Source organism: Paralichthys olivaceus, chromosome 3 (genome assembly GCF_024713975.1).
Source record: "Paralichthys olivaceus isolate ysfri-2021 chromosome 3, ASM2471397v2, whole genome shotgun sequence".
In the NCBI taxonomy this organism is placed as follows: Eukaryota; Metazoa; Chordata; class Actinopteri; order Pleuronectiformes; family Paralichthyidae; genus Paralichthys; species Paralichthys olivaceus.
Genome location: NC_091095.1, coordinates 889230 through 910157, shown reverse-complemented (window position 1 = coordinate 910157; position 20928 = coordinate 889230). Strand labels below are relative to the sequence as shown.

The 20928-nt window shown below is 45.0% G+C and overlaps 1 protein-coding gene and 1 long non-coding RNA gene across 5 annotated transcripts in view; both read right to left on the bottom strand.

The window, feature by feature from the left end:
* The window catches only part of pde4dip (phosphodiesterase 4D interacting protein), a 61941-nt gene extending 47901 nt beyond the window's left edge, over positions 1–14040 (bottom strand). The window contains exons 1-3 of one of the 4 annotated variants that reach the window (XM_069522706.1): positions 13806–14040; positions 6241–6293; positions 4272–4339 (exon numbers count right to left, since the gene is read on the bottom strand). In XM_069522706.1, the coding sequence (XP_069378807.1) occupies positions 4272–4339; positions 6241–6247 (75 nt within the window). In that variant the 5' untranslated portion in view covers positions 6248–6293; positions 13806–14040. Of the gene's footprint in view, positions 1–4271; positions 4340–6240; positions 6294–6401; positions 6421–8227; positions 8531–13725; positions 13754–13805 lie in introns of those variants that run through there. The other 3 variants (XM_069522707.1, XM_069522705.1, XM_069522708.1) reach the window with 3 other exon arrangements.
* A 395-nt stretch (positions 14041–14435) lies between these two features.
* Positions 14436–20022, bottom strand: LOC138407284 (uncharacterized). Its single transcript, XR_011240727.1, has 3 exons — positions 19695–20022; positions 19029–19204; positions 14436–18909 (listed from the first exon to the last, which is right to left on the bottom strand). It is a non-coding gene; the product is annotated as an uncharacterized lncRNA (long non-coding RNA).
* Between the last annotated feature and the right edge of the window lie 906 nt (positions 20023–20928).

Below are 20928 nucleotides of genomic sequence, written 5' to 3'. Positions count from 1 at the left end.
CCGTGATGTCAGCGCCTCCGTTAACACTCAGCAGCTCATCCGCCGGATACACTGCGAAACACAGAGGATCCAAAAACTCTACGTCTCATCGACGTGACGCCGGAATCCATCATGTCGTCGTGTCCTCACACTAACTTCTTTAAAACTCTTCTCCAGCTAAAATCATTTATTTCTAAAGAAACATGTTTGTCATTCATCAGCTTTAAGAGGAAAACCATCCAGACTGTTTCCAGACTCTGTTTCGCAGCGTGGGTCGTTCAGGGCTCAGATCGATATCTATTCTGAGATCTGAACTCTGAGGGCAGATACTGTGTGAATGTTCAGTTTCAGTCTGAAAATGTTCCTGCTCAGTTCATATTTCCTGTTCTCTTCCCCTCTGACAACAGATCTTCTCCTCCCTCGAGTTCAGACATTGAACTGTACAGTCGTTAAATCTCATATTTCATTATATTTCATATTTCAGACATGAGGTTGTGTTAATATGAACTCAGAATCTATAATATATACTTATATATATATATATATATTTATATAAAGATTGGATTTGATCTTTAACAGGTTGAGGACGCTGAGATGAGCTGTAAATAAAGATGGATGACATGAAAGCTCCTCCTCCATGTTAGCAGATGGGACACGGACTCGTTCTTATCTCACTGATGTTTGTTCAAGTGTTTCTGATCAGTAGTTTTTATAATTTCTTTTAAATTGTTGTGATTATTTGTTTCTATATTTTCAGCACTCTTTGTTAATTTTGTCCATGAATTTAGTTTGAATAAAGTTCGTAATAAATATAATTACTATAAATACTGCTCCACTCCATCATCACTGCTGCTCAGACTCAAACCCTCAGGACGGCGTTCCTCCATCTTTATTCACAATCTATGGAACAAACCCTCGCTCCCTCGATCAGCTGCTCCTTACGAAACGCCTCAGCAACAATATGAATATGAATCTTTTTTTACATCATCACTGCGACACATGATGAGGTCACGAAGATTTTTCAACATCGTGCTAAACGACGGAGCATCAAATATTCTGTATCATCTGTTCAGAGTCTTTTCATCCAACGTCTCCGCTCCTGCATCACCAGCGGCGCCTGAGATGCACAAAGCAGTGAATCAGAGCCAAGAGCACACACACACACAGACACACACACACAGACACACACACACACACACACACACACACAGTATTCTGACCTATTTTCAAATGCCACAACAAAAACTAGCAGAGCACAAGAAGCGAGGAGGAGATGGAGGGTTGCAGCTTGGTTCAGTTCCTGCCGTCAGCTGCAGGATCGCATGTTCAGTCTGTGCTTTAGTCTTCGTACAACAGCGAGCACGCTCCATTACTGCCACTCTGCTGATGGTAATCCAACTCTGACAGACCTTTCATGGCAGATGTGGCTTTTTAGACGTGAACGCTGAGACCGAGGGCAAAATAACAGATTAACAACCCTAATTTGTCCTGAGGTTTTAATGGCCAAAATTGTACGCTATCCTCCCCCTCTCTTCTATCAATCTAAGTGTCTCTGTGGTCGGTTTGAATTCACATTTATACGCAGCCATGTGCTTTCAATTTCTGCTGCGGACTAATAAAGGCCATTTGTGAGAGGGGCATTTTGATTGGGCCATTTTTCTTTTTTCTCTTCGAAAACCTCAGGACTCCAGAGCGTGGATGTTTGACAGTTACAAACGCCGCTCTGGCAGCGTCGTGTTTCTTCCAACCAGCCGGTGGGAAGATTGATTCTTTAAACCGACGCAAATGTGAGGAGAGGATACACACACACACACACACACACAACCTGGATTCAATATTCCAGGCTGTTCAATTAAGATGAGAAGACCAACATACACTGCCACTGTCAGAAAAGCTTAATGTAAAACTTCAGTGGCAAAAAAAGGTCAACAAACTCTAATCTGCTCCTTCAGAAAGTGGAAATTTTTCAGACAAGGCCCTGACTGTTATGTCTCTGCTCTATATTGAAAATCAGTTGTTTCCGTTGGTTATACTGTGAGAGTCTGAACTGTAAATATTCCAGCCTGCTGATGGAAATCAGATAAATCACAAGCTGAGCTCCAGAGTCTCGCCCTGGTAACTGAGCTTCATTTACTTTCCTGCCAGTTTTCTCAGTTTCTGAATTCTCTGCGCTGACGTCCGTCCAGAATCAATAACGGTGATAATCATGTTTGTTTTATCCTCGTTAAAAACTTCTTTTTCAGCAGATTAGATACACGAGACGGATTCAGACGTTCACCGGTAACATCTGTGCCTCTGACGGCAAATTCACACTGAAGAAAGGTTGAAATATAACTGAGACATCACAACCAGCCAGAAGCTTGAATCACACAAGCCAATGAAATCATGTTCATGCAGAAGAAAATGAAAAACGAAATTAAACTTCACCAAAAAATGCAAATTATTCAGAGGCGATTAGAGTACAAGGATTAAAACAAAGAGAAAGATGGAATCAGAACTGGTGCCGACACAAACCAGGGTTCACCTGACATCGAACATGGGGACGGTCACTGGTTCAGGTTTGTTTATCAGTCGCTGCCGTGTCCATTTGAATGTGACGTCAACATCACACATTCTGATTTGATGGATGTGAACAAGTGAAACTGTGGAAGAACAGACGGTCTAAAAAAATAAGAGCTGTATGTGGAACCTGGTGCTGCCTGGTTCACAAACATTAACAATAATCAGAGTGACATAAAAAATAACGGTACAGAAAGAAGTTCACTTTGCAAAGGAGAGGAAGAGGAAAAGTGGTTCGTTCAGTTTTAAACACTATTTGCGGAGCTTCACTGAGAACATGAACATCACAGCATCTGACCGTTACAGAAGGATTCACCACAAACACACAAAGGTTAAAAACTGCTTCCACAGAATCACAACATGAGGCCGTCACCTGAAGAGCAGCAGGGAGAAGAAAGACGTAGATACAGATTCAATGAGAATAGATTGAGATATAATAATTCTCCTCCATGAACATGAGTGGTTTCATCAAACCTCTGACGTCCGGCAGGGAAACAATCGATTTAAAATAAACCTGATTTGAAAATGATCTGGAACAAGTTCAAGACAAAATAAAACAAACCACTGGTCTGCAACAAGTCGACTCTGATTCAACTTCAGAGATGTTGTTTCTATTGTTCCTCATCGGACACAAACCGAGGGTTCCTCAGGCCGAGCTGCTCGTCTGACTCATGTCCTCAAACCTCAGAGGGAAGTGTCCTGAAACAACCTCATCTGTCTCTCTGTCTGTCTCTCTGTCTGTCTCTCTGTCTGTCTCTCTGTCTCTCTCTCTGTCTGTCTCTCTCTCTGTCTGTCTGTGTCTCTCTGTCTGTCTCTCTGTCTGTCTCTCTGTCTCTCTCTCTGTCTGTCTCTCTCTCTGTCTGTCTGTGTCTCTCTGTCACTCTCTCTGTCTGTCTGTCTCTCTCTGTCTGTCTCTCTGTCTCTCTCTCTGTCTGTCTGTGTCTCTCTGTCTGTTTGTCTCCTGCGTGATGATAGACATGATGAAGATGTGATCAGAGAAGATTCTTAAATATTCAGGAGCTGGAGCCGAAGTTTACAGATTTAAACTTCAAGTGACGTAAAATGAGCTTTTCAAATATTTCTGAGCAACTGTGTAAAGTACAGGGGGATCTGACCTCATCGTGACAGCTCCGTCCGAACAGAGAAATTACATCAGTTCTATCAGACCCACAATGCACTTGGCAGATCTCCCAGAATCCATTACTCTGGCACTGAATCAGAACCGCGGGAAAACGACGGCTCTCATCATCGCAGCTCGAAACCAACCAGACACATCAGAGGCCTGAGGCTTGTCATGCAGAGCGCTCTATTTCTAAAAACACGACTGCGTGTGCTCGTCCCCTTTATCCACTCACATGTCAGCGTCTCACAGTTTCACATGTTCTCTACAGGAGCGTTTGTCCACGCTGAGAAAACAGAAGCTTCATGGTTGAAAGAGAAGAAACAGTTCAGAGACCGAACAAACCAAATCACACTTTAAGTTTCTTTATCAGCGGGAAGTGAAAATGAAATGATGCACGTCAGGGAAGTTATTCAACAATGTGTGAGAACGGGAAAATGTCAGAGACGAGGAAACTGTTAGAAGAGTGTGTTTCCACATCATCTTCTCAAACACGCCTTCACGCAGAAGTCGTTACTCACACAGAGACAAGCCCGGACACATCGGGGACACAGCGCTACGCTAACAACGCCCATTCGCCCGCCTGCTGCTGAGGGCAGAGTCAGAGTCTTACCTGCTCAAACTCCCTGAGGCTGTGCATCTGTACGGCCCGGCCTTTATCCCCCGCCTCACAGGAGAAATCTGCACAGACACGAAGAGAGAATCAAACATGAAACCTGAGCGAACGGAAACACGAGGAGCAGACGATGGTCAGACGCTGCAGCAGAAACACACAGTTACCTTTTCACCACCAGAGGAACTGACCAACCTGTGACTTAGACCTTCACAACCTGGAGTTCTAGAAAGATTGAGTCTCATTACCTTCGTAATATATATATATATATGTATATTTATATATACTACTCTATATGTACTCAAAAACGCTGTTTTCAAACTAAAACGCTGTCGTGTGGATGTAGATTTATTTCAGTTAGTTCCTCCAGCAAGAGAAAGCTCCAGGACAAATAAACCCAGTAAGTGAACCTTGAGTGGGGATTGTTATGTTAGATTTATTTTTACTGGAAGAACCAGAGCGTCGTCAGAGAGGCAGAAACTGTGATGCAAATAAAAACGTGTCATGAGCGTCAGTGTTTAAAACAGTTCCAGTGTTACTGAGTCGCTCTGATCAGCCCCGGCCTCATTATAACCATATTAAACCTGGATGTATATGAGCCGTGTCCACACTCAGTCTCCAGCTGAAACACATCCAGAGGCCTCGGGACGACTCCGAGCCAAACGTCTCCTCTCAGGAGAGCAGGAGAATTCCCCGAAACCTCCACACAGGAGGGATTTGTAGTTTGAATTTAATTCCTTTAAGAGCAGGGGGCCAATCGGTTCACAGCAGAGACGGGGGCGGGGGCTGGGGCTGGGGCGGGGGTCCCGCGTAATTAAGACGGCTTTGGCAGAACTCCGATTTCTGACGGTTCTTTAGAATTAAAACACATTAAAAGTTATTAAAAAGCTGCTCTGTTGACTGAAGGGAGAAAGTTGCTCTGGATCAGGACGTGAACGTCTGCAGCAGCGCAGGGTTCGAAATGTTACACAACACTGAGAGGAGCGACCGACTGCACCACTACACAAACACACACACGTACACACACAGATATGTTGTATGACTGCACTCGTCAGGACCTTTGGACCAAATCCTGTAAGTTTATTCCAACTGACTCAGTTTTGACTCTCTTCTGTAAACTTCATGGTGTCAGGACGGTTCGATTCCCTGTGACTGTGAATCCAGATGCAGATTTAACATCAGGACACAGGTTTAGTTTCAGGTGAGAATCAACCACCGTCACTGTTTCTGAAGTTTGACCATCACCTGATTTTAAGATCGACACTTGTCGGATGTTTTGATGAGATTCTGTAAAGTGAAGTTTGAAGTTTCTGACTCAGGCTCATTGTTTCTCCCTTAGTTTCATAAGCTAAGCTAAGCTGAGCTAAGCTAAGCTAAGCGTGTGCATGTTTAACACACATACTTCATCTGAAGTATAATATATAATAAAGTTTCCGCTGTAAAACTATAAACCTGAAGTATTTAAAGAGTTTTCTCATTTCTGGGTTTTCTCAAAAACAAATCCAGAGATTCTCACTATACTTGTTGTATACTATAATTTAAATTAAATTAAAAACTGTTTTACCTTCTGTGTCATTCACATGAAGCTAAAGTCTGAAAGATTTCTCCTCTTTTAGAAAAGACTTAACTTCTGTCAGTGGTGGTTTGTGAGGACCTGGACCTCACAAAGACACAATATAAGAACACACACACACACACACACACACACACACACACACACACACACACACACACACACACACACACACACACACACTCTCACACACACACACACACACACACTGCGGTGGTGGATGTGACCAACACACTCATAGAGTCACGGCTGCAAACAGCTCATTAGTCAACACTGGAGCTTGTGGTAAAAATAAACTGTTTATGGTGCAGGTCCATGGAAAATAACACAAGCGTCACATTGAGCAAAGTAAAATCAGTTTTTGAACATGCAGCTGATATTGGAGGAGACACTCACCCATCATTGGTCCGATGCTCTTCGGCCTGGCCCGTCTCTCTGCACCACCGTGCCTGAAACAAGACACAGCCGTCAGCCCACCGTCCTCAGACGCTGACCCACGACCGGAACCCGTCCCTCCAGGTTCACGGACAACACGTCCTCCTCCCCGTGGATCCTACCTGCTTCACGAGCCTCTGACAGCAACGAGACTATTTCCCCGAGAGCTGCTGGTCAGAAAGTCCAGAGTGAGCGGAGCTGAGTGAGGAGGAGGCAGAAGATTCCCACTGACATGTCAGAGACAACAGGAGCACTCACACTCGGCTGCTGGAAACTGAGTCAGCGCATGCTTCAGGTCACACAGCCATCACTCACCACTGCTCAGTCAACAGAGGATCCACCAAAACATGGAGGTATTTAACCCCCCCCCCCCCCCCAGTACAAGTACAAGTACTTCATTACTGTACTAGATTTTACAGGTATCTATATGTGTAAAACACATCACACACAACAGACGCAAAAGAAGAATCAAGACAAAACAGAACATGAAAGAAAGTGAAGAATTAATAAAACTTCCTCCATCTCGTTTCAATTTAAAAACTTCGTTCAGTGGTTTAAGTTTGATTTTCACAGATCAGAAGAATCAACATCAGTACTTTTGTACTGGTGGTAAATTTTCACAGTAAATTTCACATGTCTGCAGTGAAGAATCACAGTTCAATGGTTCGTTCAGTTGATGAAGTGACAGTTTGTTTTTTCTCAAATGATTTCTCATCTTCAACACTAAGAAAAGCTTGTTTTAGCTTCTGTGGAACAAAGTAGTTATTCTCTGTGTAAGAGGGAAGTGAGCCGTTAGCACGTCCCCGAGTCGCTCGTGAATAATCAATAGAGGAGGCGGAGCTGTAAAGGCCTCGTTTATTAACTGAAGTGTGGATCAGGAGGACGAGGCCTCTTCACATCTGGGTGACAATGAAATGAGCCCAATACACTGAACGGAGCAGGAATCAAAGTCTTTAACTGCAGTTGGTGTTTTCACTTCTGAAGCCGACCACCTCGTGTGAGGGCAGAGCGACTCTGTGGCCTGGTGACGACAGCTGGCGGAGCAGGGAGGTGGAGGTGACGGTGTGTGAGACACTGTGACTCGGCAGTAAACGTCTCCTCAGCAGCTGCGGAGGAGCAGCAGACCACCTGAGCACGACAACATTTGTGCTCCTCATGTGTCGACGCTCGTCATCAGCTCCCAGACACACCAACAACCTGAGGCCACCAACAGTCGCAGCTATCACACAACAAACCTGAGTCTCTGACAGGAACCTCCAGGAGCGTGTCCTGGGACTCTACGAGCCTCAAATGAAGCTGAACCACAGAAACACATGAGACCAGAGCTCCACATGACGACCTCCGTCAGGATAAGAGATGTTGGTCACACCACAACTCTGCTCATGATCCGTGTTGATATCTACAGACCAACTGTTGAATGATTGTTCTATGTTGCTGATACTGAAATTCAAACCCAACGATTGTTTCAAGATTCAAGATATTTGTGGATTTCATTTGGTGAAACTTTTAGTAAACTCATTCTGCTCAGGCTCAGTTTAATCACACCCACTTTAGTGGTTAGAGTTTTTACACACCAACTATAAATACAACAAAATAAAACTGCAAACTACCTTAAGTTTAGGAAAATATGTTAAAACTGCCCCCCCCCCCCCCCCCCGGTTTTGTCTGACGGGCTTGAAGAGGTTAAAATGTCAGTCAGCCAATCGCTGCGTCTCCTGCAGGAGTCGAGGGTTCATGGCTTCTGATGTAACTCTGACTCAAAGGTTCTTTTCTTCAATAAGTTAAAGAGGATTAAACTTTGTGCATCTGTAATCACTGCACAGGAGAAGTTTACATTCATCAACGCACAACCACACACACACAAAGGCAACCACAGTCCAGCAGCTACACATAGAGACACACAAACTGACCCCTTGTCTCCTCACAGGCTGTCCCCAGGGATCCTTACCTCCCTCTGTAGAGGAATCCACTCATTGTTCAGCTGCACCGATTGAAAATAAAAGCAGCTGTAGCAGCTGTTCTCCTGCTCGAGCGTCAGGTGAGTCCTCAGTCTGACGTCCTCCACGGACCTGAAGACATCCTGTCCGTGCAGCTCCAGCACTAAAGACCTGGTCTGAAGATTTGTCTCTCACTGGCTGACCACAGTGGAGGCTGTTCGGCCGCCAGGCTCCCGCTGCAGCGAGCCAAGCACCCAGGCAGTCATTTGACGTGGCAGCGAGAGCAGCCGAGAGAGGAGGTAAACACCAGTGGAGAGCAAAGGTACACAGAGCGCCTGGTTCAGCATGAAAGACTGATCTGTTCCAGCACGCTGCAACACACACGCTTCCCAGGTGTGTGAGTGTGTGTGTGTGTGTGTGTGTGTGTGTGTGTGTGTGTGTGTGTGTGTGTGTGTGTGTGTGTGAGTGTGTGTGAGTGTTAGAATGTTTGCAAACCACACCAGCGTCTTCCTGCCATTGCTTGTAAAACAGTCACAATTGACAGTTTGCCTTTGGTAATTTTTGAAGGCAGGGTGGAGCAGGACAGTGTGTGTGTGTGTGTGTGTGTGTGTGAGAGAGTGTGTGTGTGTGTGTGTCCCCTCCTCACCCTGCAGGTGTGTGTGTGTGACATGTTGGAACAGGCTGCAGCAGGTAAAACCAGGTATGAATCCAGACACTGATCTGCAGCAGCTTCACATTCCTGCTGAACGTCCTGAACACAGACGATCTTTATATCAATCAACCGGAGCAGCACAGTGAGGCTGGAGGAGGAGCTCAGGGTTAGAGACAGACAGGTTCAAACCAAAACAGAGAGACAGGTAAAGACCATAGACTGTCTGGTAAAGACAGACAGACAGAGAGAAAGACAGAGACGGATCCTTACAGACACTTAGGATACTAATACATTTTAAAGCTACAACAGATGAAGCTAAACCCTGATTTAAACCATGGACTGTATATAAAGAGATTTAAACCGACGAAAGATCGGAGGTTAAGCAACGTCCGATGAGTCGTGATTCAACAGGCTCGACCACACGCTGAGGACTCACTCTGGATTTCTACACACCGAGACCTGAACACGATAACCAATCAGACGGCAGGAGGGGGGAGGGTAGATGCAGTGGTGAGCTGCCCCCGATGATCAAATATGAAGTTATTTTTCCTGAGTTATTAAACAAACATTATTTTAACAGAGGTTGAGGCAGTCGACCAATCACAGCAGAGTCGGCTTTATCAGGATGGGGGGGGGGGGGGGCTTAAAGCAAGAGTATTGTTTGGGACAGAGGCTGACAAGAGGAGCTGCAGCGACGGACACAGTTTTCCATTAATCATCTAGACTTTGCTGACGCCGTGTTCTAATTTGTCCCACCACAGTTTCAGAATGAAGCAAAACATGTTTTACCCTTTTCATAATATGTTGGGATCAAACTTGATATGTGTTGCCGTGTGTCCTTGGTCCATAACATGTTTACCGTCCACGCAGACAGTCAGACCTCATAGTCTGAGCTGCGGTTTCTAACTCCCTGTCACGGCCATAGATTGAATTAATTCTGTGGGAAACCTGAAGACGGTGTGAGGAACGTTTTACACCGTTTTACATTAGAGCATGAAAACCTCTCATCAAACTTTGAGCAGAAGATGTTTCCTTGAAGTAAACTACAGGGTTTGAAAAAAGAAAACAGCCCCTGCAGGTCGGGGGGGGGGGGGGTGGGTGAGGACTTTACAGAACACATTCCAAATGGAGGACTTTGTGTAAACCAGAGTCTGAACTAACAGATGCATGTTGGCTAGAGTTAAAATTCAAGGAGTCTCCCTCTCCCTCCCTTCTTTATCCATCTGGACCCGAGCGGAGGCTTCCTCTCATACCTGCCTCACATTCCACACATGCAGCCGCTTCACTCAGGAGAGCCGAGGGGCCGAGGGACCGGAGGTATGTGGCCCCGCAGGTCTGGAGGAGGGAGGACTGAGACACTGTGATGAGCCAAACACGTTATGCAATCATCCAAAACAACAGGTTACTCACTACTCAGTGTGTTCATTGTGGACAGAGCCTGAGACAGAGCCAGAGACACAGAGACACAGAGCCTGAGACACAGCCAGAGACACAGAGCCAGAGACACAGAGACACAGAGCCAGAGACAGAGCCTGAGACAGAGCCTGAGACAGAGACACAGAGCCAGAGACACAGAGCCAGAGACACAGAGCCAGAGACAGAGCCTGAGACAGAGCCTGAGACAGAGACACAGAGCCTGAGACAGAGACACAGAGCCAGAGACACAGAGCCTGAGACAGAGCCTGAGAGACACAGCCTGAGACAGAGCCTGAGAGACAGAGACAGAGCCTGAGACAGAGCCTGAGACACAGAGCCTGAGACACAGAGCCTGAGACACAGCCTGAGAGACAGAGACACAGCCTGAGACAGAACCTGAGACACAGAGCCTGAGAGACAGAGACACAGCCAGAGACAGAGCCTGAGACAGAGCCTGAGACAGAGCCTGAGACAGAGACACAGAGCCAGAGACACAGAGCCAGAGACACAGAGCCAGAGACAGAGCCTGAGACAGAGCCTGAGACAGAGACACAGAGCCTGAGACAGAGACACAGAGCCAGAGACACAGAGCCTGAGACAGAGCCTGAGAGACACAGCCTGAGACAGAGCCTGAGAGACAGAGACAGAGCCTGAGACAGAGCCTGAGACACAGAGCCTGAGACACAGAGCCTGAGACACAGCCTGAGAGACAGAGACACAGCCTGAGACAGAACCTGAGACACAGAGCCTGAGAGACAGAGACACAGCCTGAGACAGAGCCTGAGAGACAGAGACACAGCCTGAGACAGAGCCTGAGAGACAGAGACACATCCTGAGACAGAGACAGAGACACAGAGCCTGAGAGGCTCCTTGATAAACTGAGAGGTTTTGTGATCTGAGTGTGAAGCTTCATGTTTGTTCAGAGTTTCTTCTGATCTGTGACTCTTGGTTGGACATTATAATTTAGGGACTAAAGAATTTAGTCTGGCATTGGTTCGTCCTGTCGTTGGTTCAAAGATTAAAATCTCCGGGATGTGTTACCATATTGAATTAGTTGTAATTACTCGTTAGTGAGGTCAGGGGGGTGAGCTGAGGGACCGGTGGGTTTGTTCAGGATTGGATGTGACAGCTTGAATTCATTAAATCGAGACGAGTGACGTTAGATGAAGTTGTTATTTCAGTCTGAGGTGGTGACTGCTCGTCTGTGACGGAGGGACGGAGTTACAGTAAGAGAAGAAGAAGAAAACACAGCACAAAGAAGGGGGGGGGGGGTGCTGACAGCTCCACTCTTTAATTACCCTGATCACAACTTTCCTCCACCCTTCCTTCCTCCTTTCCTCACCTCCTCCTCCCTGGCTCCCTCATCTGCACCGTCAGAGCCTCTGCTCCTTCACCTGAGCCTCACACTGCAGAAACATCAACCTACACTTCACTACCAGGAGGAGCAAAAACCATAAAACATCACAGAGCAACTCCTTCTCAAATAAACTGATGAGCTTTTTAATTTAGCCACCGCAGCTCCAATAAAATAAAAAGATTTAAACGTTGTTGTCTCGTAGCAACAGCTTTAAATGTTTGCTTATTTTTTTTCTCATGGTTGCGGACGTGGCTGTTCTCTGATCAGTTAGAACCAGAAGATGTCTGAGAATCACATTGTCTTTGAAAAGAAGTGATTTCTCCCAGTTTCATGTTTCACCCTGAAGTTTCTGATCTGCAGCCGATATCAGAAAGTGATTTCAGCCGACGTTAACCTGGCCTGGAGCAGCTTCCTGTTCTTCAGCCTGAGATTTAAGAACTTCTGCGGCACCATGTGTGGAGAACCAGACTCAGGCCGGCTCTTGCTCTGATTAGACGCAGCACCAGTGTGGGACTCCGCTTTGTGGGAGAGATGTAACTTGTGTAATTAACTGGGTTGTTTCTGTACGAGCTGTCAATGAGCGTTCAGAAGGCCAAGAGTCTGTCAGAGCGTTTTATCCACAACATCCAGCCAGTGGAACGTTAATCTCACAGAAACATGACGAGTCGACTGTAGAATTGTGCAACAAAAACACCAACACTCATAATGTGATTTACAGCGTTTTGTTTGGTTTAATGTGAGCATGTGCTCATTATTACTGAGCTGCATGTGTTTCCACTAAAATCTATTATTAATAATAAATAATCACACGACTCCCATCAGAGCTCGTGTTCCTAACACCACTTCTACAAATAATCAATAAGTCTGTCACCATTACCTTTTATTCCAATTCTTTAGTAAACACAGAAAAATAATGTGGAATAAAGAAACATAAAAAATCATGTGTTCAACACACCATCCTCCATATTTGGTGATTTTTAAACCTTAGAAAATGATTTAAAAACTATATCATTGAAAACAAATGCTTTGGAAAGAAGTTTTAAAACTCGTCACTGTTGCTATGGTTACACCAGGAGTCAAAATGACTGAACGCTGCTCAGTTTACTGTGAGGACTGCAGGGCTGAGCTCTAATCTTGTGTTTGATGCATCCTTCAAATGTGAAGGATGAACTGTGAGGACACTTTCCTCAGTTCATGTCCAACCAGCGTGAAACATCATGTGATATGAGTTGTCAGGTGGGGGGGGTGTTATTCCTGATGCAGAGCTAAAACTCTCATGGGTACGATTTTAAAATTTAAAATGTACTAGTATGGATGGAACCTCATAATCCTTGTAGTGATGTATACACTCTAACAACCTCAACCTCATTTATTTCTACACGTGTGACTTCAAGTGATTTGAAATCTGTTTCCTGATGATCATTTCCTAAACTCCAGTGTTTCATGTTAACAAACGTGTTTTTCTCAGCAGATTGAAAACGTCCTTCAGACACATCATCATAACGACACATCATGGATCTGCTGGCTGTCGTCACACCACTCAGGAATCAATGAATCAATAGTGATCGGCAAACAGACAGATGCCCCCTGCAGACAACTTCTACACACTGACTCATGTTTAACAATGCAACACACACACACACACGCACACACACACACACACACACACACACACACACAGCTTGACTCCAAAGGACAGTACATTGACTTCCTTGAGACTCTAGTTACCTTAAACCTAAACTTTAACCTAAATCTCTCTATCCATGGAGAACGTGGTAGAAATACGTCCCAGCATGTTGAAGCAGTCACGTTCACCCTGGTGTTTAGGTTTTAATAATGTTTCTGGTACAATATAATATAATATAATATAATATATATAATTAAACTAGTATTCTGTGGTATTGTCCTCCTGTACTGTCACACAGTCCATTAATCCAAACCTAACCTTAGCCCACATCTTAATCTAAACATAACATAAAGTTTATCTTATCTTAACCAGGTCTCCATAATGTGACCCCCCCCCCCCCCACACACACACAAACACACACACACACACAGAGCATGCTGGGACACGAGCATCGAACCTGTGTCACATGTAAACTCCTGCTGTGTTGATCCTCATTCAATGACCGGATGTCCTCTCGGTGCAGACTCGGATCATTACCTCTCACTTCCGGACGTGTGGCAGCGGCTCCATCCTCCTCTCGTCCCCCGCGAACATCACCGAGTCCCCGGTTAATCCCTCACCGAGCCGTGCGTCGTGCAGCCCGGTCACAGCGGCGCGGATCCTCCGGTCACAGCAGCTTCCCGGTGACGGTGGAGTCTGGAGGCAGAGATGCTGAGGATGATGATGAAGATGATGATGATGATGCTCAGACACGCTGCTCCTCTTACAGCTCATTGGTTCACAGACATCCCCCCCCCCCTTCCCCCCCACGACCCAATAAACCGCAGGATGAATTTTCACGCGTCAGATGCCCCCCCCCCCCCCCTCCCCCCCACATGCACCTAAACATCAAAGGATCCACGTGATGGGGGGGGGGGGGGGGCAGAGATAAGTGCTTTGCCTCGGGGGGAGGGGGGGGGGGGAGGGGGGGGGCGACACATGAGTGAGGGGAGGTGGAATCTGATGGATCATACTTTACTGAGAAGATACTAGTTAGTGATGAGCAGCTGAGTTAACGATGAGATGACTGATTCATAATCAATTAACAATCAATTAGTTCAATTCTCAAACTAATGAGCTTTACTTTGATTTCATCCTTTGATTTCCTGTTTTTATCATTTGATGATCAGTTATGGTGAAGTTAGTTATTGTTGTGTTAGTTATGGTGAAGTTAGTTATTTTTGTGTTAGTTATGGTGAAGTTAGTTATTGTCGTGTTAGTTGTGGTGACGTTAGTTGTGGTTAAGTTAGTTATTGTTGTGTTAGTTGTGGTGAAGTCAGTTATGGTGAAGTTAGTTATGGTGAAGTTAGTTATTGTTGTGTTAGTTGTGGTGAAGTTAGTTATGGTCAAGTTAGTTATTGTTGTGTTAGTTGTGGTGAAGTTAGTTATTGTCGTGTTAGTTGTGGTGAAGTTAGTTATGGTGAAGTTAGTTATTGTCGTGTTAGTTGTGATGAAGTTAGTTATGGTCAAGTTAGTTATTGTTGTGTTAGTTGTGGTGAAGTTAGTTATTGTCGTGTTAGTTGTGGTGAAGTTAGTTATTGTTGTGTTAGTTGTGGTGAAGTTAGTTATTGTCGTGTTAGTTGTGGTGACGTTAGTTGTGGTGAAGTTAGTTATTGTCGTGTTAGTTGTGGTGAAGTTAGTTGTGGTGTCTATTGTGAGACGTTTGTGAGACATGTCTCTTCGTATGAAAGCGTCTTTGAACCTTAGAATCATGTTTGACCTCAGATCTTTGTGATTCTGGATGTGGCTGCCACATGTGTCCTCCTGTGAATCAAGACGCTCGTGTCTGTGGACATTAGATCTGAATGTTTCTGTTTCACTACATTTAGTTTCATATAAAGCCTCCGTCACTTTCTGTGCTAAACTCCAGATGTGTTGCGTGTCCACTCTGAACCTCTGGATCGATGCATGTGGCTGTTTGTGTCTCATGAGAACTCACATCATTTAACGTTTCCTTTGTTTCCTTCTTTATTTTTAGCTTCCTTTCATCTCCCCTCAGCTCCTCCCCCCTGCTCAATGACTGTGTGCCAAACACTGCTCCTGTGTCACCTGGTGGCCAAATGCTGAACTACAAGTCTTTTTTTTTCATTTGTCACACACACGCACACACACACACACACACACACACACACACACACACACACACACACACACACACACACACACACACACACTGTGTTTCAAAGCTCGTTAAAGTTTTATTTAAGTATAAATCAATGTGCGTGTCTGTGTGAGTATATCCTCACAGATTTGTGTGTCCTTGCTCTGAATGTGTGTGTTTTGTGGGTGTGTGGATGTGTTGGTGAGTGACACTTCTCTGCTGCTCTCTTCAGTTTCCTGCTGTGTTTGTTTGAATTTGTCATAATCGTGCATGACGAGCCGCCTGAGGTCAGGACACTTCAGCCCACTGTTAATATTAGTTCATTCCTGCACTCAGAGCTGATGCAGTGATCAAAAACCTCATCGCTGGAGGATGCACGCCGCTCGTCCGGGCCTGGCACCGAAATCTATCGGCTCCTCGGGCCAGTCGACCCACAGGTGGTTCCATCATCACGAACACATGGAGCACATCTGGTCAGAGCGGAGCTGAACGCTTCCAAGCTTCAACCACAGTGATCAACGCTCCAATCATGCTGCATTTATTTATTATTACTATTATAATAAATGCTCTGCCATAAAAAACCCAATGGTCCATAACATAAATAATAAAGCCAGTACGCCTTCACTCCAGGCTAAATGCTAAGCTAAGACTGGAACAGTGAAGAGCCATCATCACAAACCGTGAGAGAATTAATAGTTTTGTGTTTTTAGTGGTGAGGAGATAATGAGTGAATCACTTTAATGACATTGTCGCTGGTTGTGTTATCGTGGGATTGTTTCAAATCAGACTGGACTCTCTCCTCTGCCAGGTTGTGTGATGGAAAGTTGTAATTCCAGCAGATGAGGACGGACGGACTCTGGAAACTTGCTGTGTCAGAGCTTATTATGGAAGCTTGGCTGCACGTGAAGCTTGCGTTAGTTTATCATGCTCTATGTGCACTGGAATCTTCGGTGTTTTCCTGTGCATGTGCAGCAGAGCGAGCAGACGCTGGGTCACATGAAGGATGAAGTCCAGAGAGTTGGTGAGAACCAGGCGTCACCACGGCGACTGAGACCCTGACACTGAGGTGACGTCCCCTGACACTTTTCTGCCAGTTTGGGGATTTTAACGGCCTGAGTGTGACGGGTTTCACTTTTTAAGAATAAAAGTTCAAGGTCAATGAAGTTTGAAGGCAGAACTTTTTCAAATTGGTTCCGACTCAAACCACAAAGTCAAATCCTGAAGTAACATTTCTGTGGTTCTGTTCATTCTCAGTGAGTTTGTTCCATCGCTTCAACAACAAACTATTGGCTGGTTGAAATTTTAGAGAAAGGTCACAGTGATCCATGCAAAGACAAAACATATAAACATAACTACACAAACATTATACAGACACACTGAGTTTTCAATACAGTGCGATCATTCTAGGTTTATATTCTACATTTGTACGTTCAAATGTGGAAAAAGGATTTTGGAAAATTATTTTTAAATAAGTCGAAACATCAGAAAAAAGTTTTCAGACTTGGCCAAAATGGAAAAGTGAATGTATCCGTCGGGATAAAATAAAGGAAACGTGGAACTATAACAGAGCAGGTTAATAAATCCTGTTGTTGTAAATAAGGTCCAGAAAATGACCAGACACTATTTTTCCAGAGTTTATGTTTGAAAACAGCTTCGGGGAAAGAGCTCCAGTGTGTGTGTGTGTGTGTGTGTGTGTGTGTGTGTGTGTGTGAGTAGTGATGGTAGGAGTCGATTACTGGAAGAAGAAAAACAAAGACACAGCAGAGTTTCTCTCTCTCTCTCTCTCTCTCTCTCTCTCTCACTAATCAGGCATTAGTTTAAACATCATTGTTAAATAAGGACAATACAAACATTTCCTCTCGGCGTGAAGAACATCAGGCACCTGCCACTTACACTAAATGGATAATTGAGAAAAAAATAAACTGTGGGGTCCTCTGCTGCAGGCCAACTAGGTCTGTGAGTGTGTGTGTGTGTGTGTGTGAGAGAGAGAGAGAGTTTAGTTTGCTTGTGTGTGAGAGTGAGAGACTGGGGGGGGGGTGGGGGGTGAGAGCACGCACAGTCACCAGCGGGGGGAAAATTGAAGGCAGATTTTCCAGAGCAGGCGTCGTCTCCAAATTGCTCGTTTTGGACAGGGAATTTGCTCTGGCACGAGATGTGACAATGATATTCATTTCAGAGCTCGCCCCCATTTATACCAGGCTGAACAAACACACGCACACACAGACTCACACTCTCGCACACACACAGACTCACACTCTCGCACACCAGCCACAGCCGAACCAAAACTATTAGAGAAAACTCAAACTGCCTTCAAAGAAGAAAGAGAAACATTCCTCATAGGCTCAAGTTCAGGCTCTGATCAACAGACACAAACTGTATCCCTCTCTTATATATACACACACACACACACACACACACACACACACACACACACACAAAACTGTCAAACTGTCAATCGTGACGTTTTTATATCATCAATTAACTAATTAAAACCAAACTGATGAGAAACACGAACGACCTGAAATGACAGAAACTAACGTCTACTTTGGATTTTTAGTTTGACCTATGTCCCATCTGCTAACATGGATGTGGTGGGGTACATGATCTATGCTGCAACCAGCCACCAGGAGGCGATCAAGAGGATTTGGCTTCACTCTTGGGAGCTGTCATGTCGTCTGTGGTTTTATCAGATATTCAATGATTTGGTCACAGTTTCAGTTTTGGCTGTTTGACGTCGCCTCTGAAATGACAAAATAAAAAAACATTTCAGACGTAAATCTTTGTTGTTGTTAAATTAATTCTTATTACGTTGACGTTTGTCTGCATGAATCTGAGAATTAGAGCAGCAGGAGAAATGATCCATGAAAACCGGAGGACATGAGCTGCTGAGGAGAACTGTGTGATGATGGAAAGCTCCTGAACGAGCACTGAGCAGACCATCGCGTGAGCTTCATTCACTTGAGTAGTTTTCATTCCACTGCAGCAACATGTGTCCAACTGTCTAACTTGAAGATAGATAGAGAAACAGGTTTTATTTGAGTTGGAATAAAAGGTTTTTATACAGTTTGATTTGACTCATGGTTTGATTCTTTGAAGGAATATTTGAATCGTGTGTTTTTGACACTGTGCTCTGTGTGGTGGCCTGTGAGGACAGTCAGTGTCCAGCAGAGGGAGGAAGAGTCACATTCCTCCTCTGAGGAAAGATGAGTTTTAAAGTGACAGTTGGAGCAGAGGTCAGATTTTCAGAGTTTCAGATGACAGGTTGGTAGAATGGCCGACACTCGACAGGCTCAGATAACGACAGTCTCGTCGACCCGCCTTGTTTCCGCTTCACTAACGAGAGTGTTTAAAAGGCAGAAAGAGTTCAGAACACAAACGCACCGTGAGGCCACTCGGTGATGATTCATGTTGAATTCCCTGTGGTCACAAATGTCTGCGCTCTCCAGGCTTCTCCTCATTTCCCAGGTCGTGCACGTGTTCTGCTCCAAGAGGCCGGACTTCCTGTAAGACATCGACAAACTGCTCCAAACACTCAAAATAGTTCATGCGCCACGAGGGAGTATGAACCCAGCGATGATTATATAGCGATGATGTCTGGGAGCTCACGTCATGTCACTCACCATAATTGTTGTTTTGGTTGTTGCCCTGTTGGACCTCAGCCGCGCCGAGAGAATTAAAAAGCTAATTCATCCAGGACCGGAGCGCTCGCAGCAGCAGCCATTTTAAGTTGAGCCAGAAGCATTTATCACACTGGAATTAAGTTACCTCCAGGACGAGAGAGAAACTATCTTAGTCACTGTGGGAAAACACAGAAGTGACTTTTAGGTTTGTACTGACATGCTGTACTTTTGAGTCTCTGTCATTTAGAGTAAAATGAGCTCAGAACTAAACTGAAATAGACGTTTTCATGTGAGTCGCACACAAACATGTCACGTCACTGAGAAGAAGTCGTGCACTTTCATAATGTTTCAATAAATCATTTAAAATCATCCGTGTGAACTTGTTTGTGTGTTTATGTCGAGACTCAACATTGACAGAGGTAATCACCTCATTTCACTTCAGGCATTTTCTTAAAAAGCACAATCTCAACGCCTCGTTGACACTCGAGGACATTTCCGAGGTCGTCAGGCTCAGTGAGAATCGTCCTCTGTGAGAATCGTCGAATGTTTGAGCCACATTTTATGAAAACTGATCTGGTATCTGTTGAGACCAGACAGAAACACCGACACACACATGTCGACCAAAAGAACGAAAGTTTAAATCCTGACAGAACAAACTCATCCGACCTTCAACTGGTTCATACGACCTCATCATGATCAAGTCTCCGCCCACTGTGACGTCACCTGTTGGTTTGTGAGCTGCTGTTCTGAAGCCGCAGTTTGACTTTGCGTCCGGCGCCATCTTGGTTTGTTGAAAGTAGAGGAAGCCATATTCTGAGGAACTGCGGGTGGAGCCTAACTGAGAGCTCGAGGACACGCCCACTTACACCTGCCACCTGCACCCATTGGATGTCTTCAGCTGTCAATCACACTGTGGTATCCACCCCCCAACAAACACGGTGCTTTACGATCTATTTGAGTCTAAATGATCATAATTTACAAAATGAACTTCTGCTCCTTCGGGCAGAGATGATCTCAGAAACCTCGACTGAGACACAACTGAGTCAACCGGACTCATGTCAGCAACTTTTTCCAACGTCTTCATCAGAAAATGCTAAATCCTGAACATCCAAACTGAAGAAGCTGATTATTGTCGACACTTGGATTTATGGATTAACTCTTTCGGCCAGATCCTGACTTCAGAAAAGTTGGATTCAGATTGAGACGCTGTGAGAGGATCTGACGAGCTCTTTGTCTGAAGCGGCCTCTCTGCCTCGCCACATAAAGAAAACGCTATTTCTGCAGTTTCTTGGCTCCGACAGCTGGCACCAGACAAGAAAACTGCTGCAGCAAGTTCCAATATGAATTTAATACTGAGAGATTCAGAGCTGAGACTCAAGTTGTGATAGAACAGAATAAGAGAAGAAAAGAAACGTCTTCTTCACGTGAAAGCAGCCAGATTGTCTCTGTTCCTGCAGAAGAAGAAGAAACGCCGGGTTGTTGGCGCTGGTTGAACGCTACATATGCTCATCAGCGTTAACCTTGAGATGGCAGACTGAAGTTAATTATGTTTCCTTTACAATCCAGCAGAGAGAGTCGTGCATCTGTGTTTATGAGAAGTGTGTAATAATAGTGACTTAATCACACAAACAGTGCAACCTCTCCGTCAACTTGACTTTGCGTGGAAACTCCACATCTCGGGACATTCTTCTGGTTGTTCACCCAAAACCACACACTGTTAACAGCTGTGCAGTATTTCACTCAGGCTGCGCCGAGTTTCTCTTCTCGTCTCTTTTCTTTTTTTCCTCCTCTCGCTGCCGAGCTCTTTTCCAAAACCACTCATTAATAAAGTATTTGTGATCATGTGGCACTGACAGCGGGACAAAGATCACTGCAGGCGGAGAGGGAGGGCCGAGAAAGC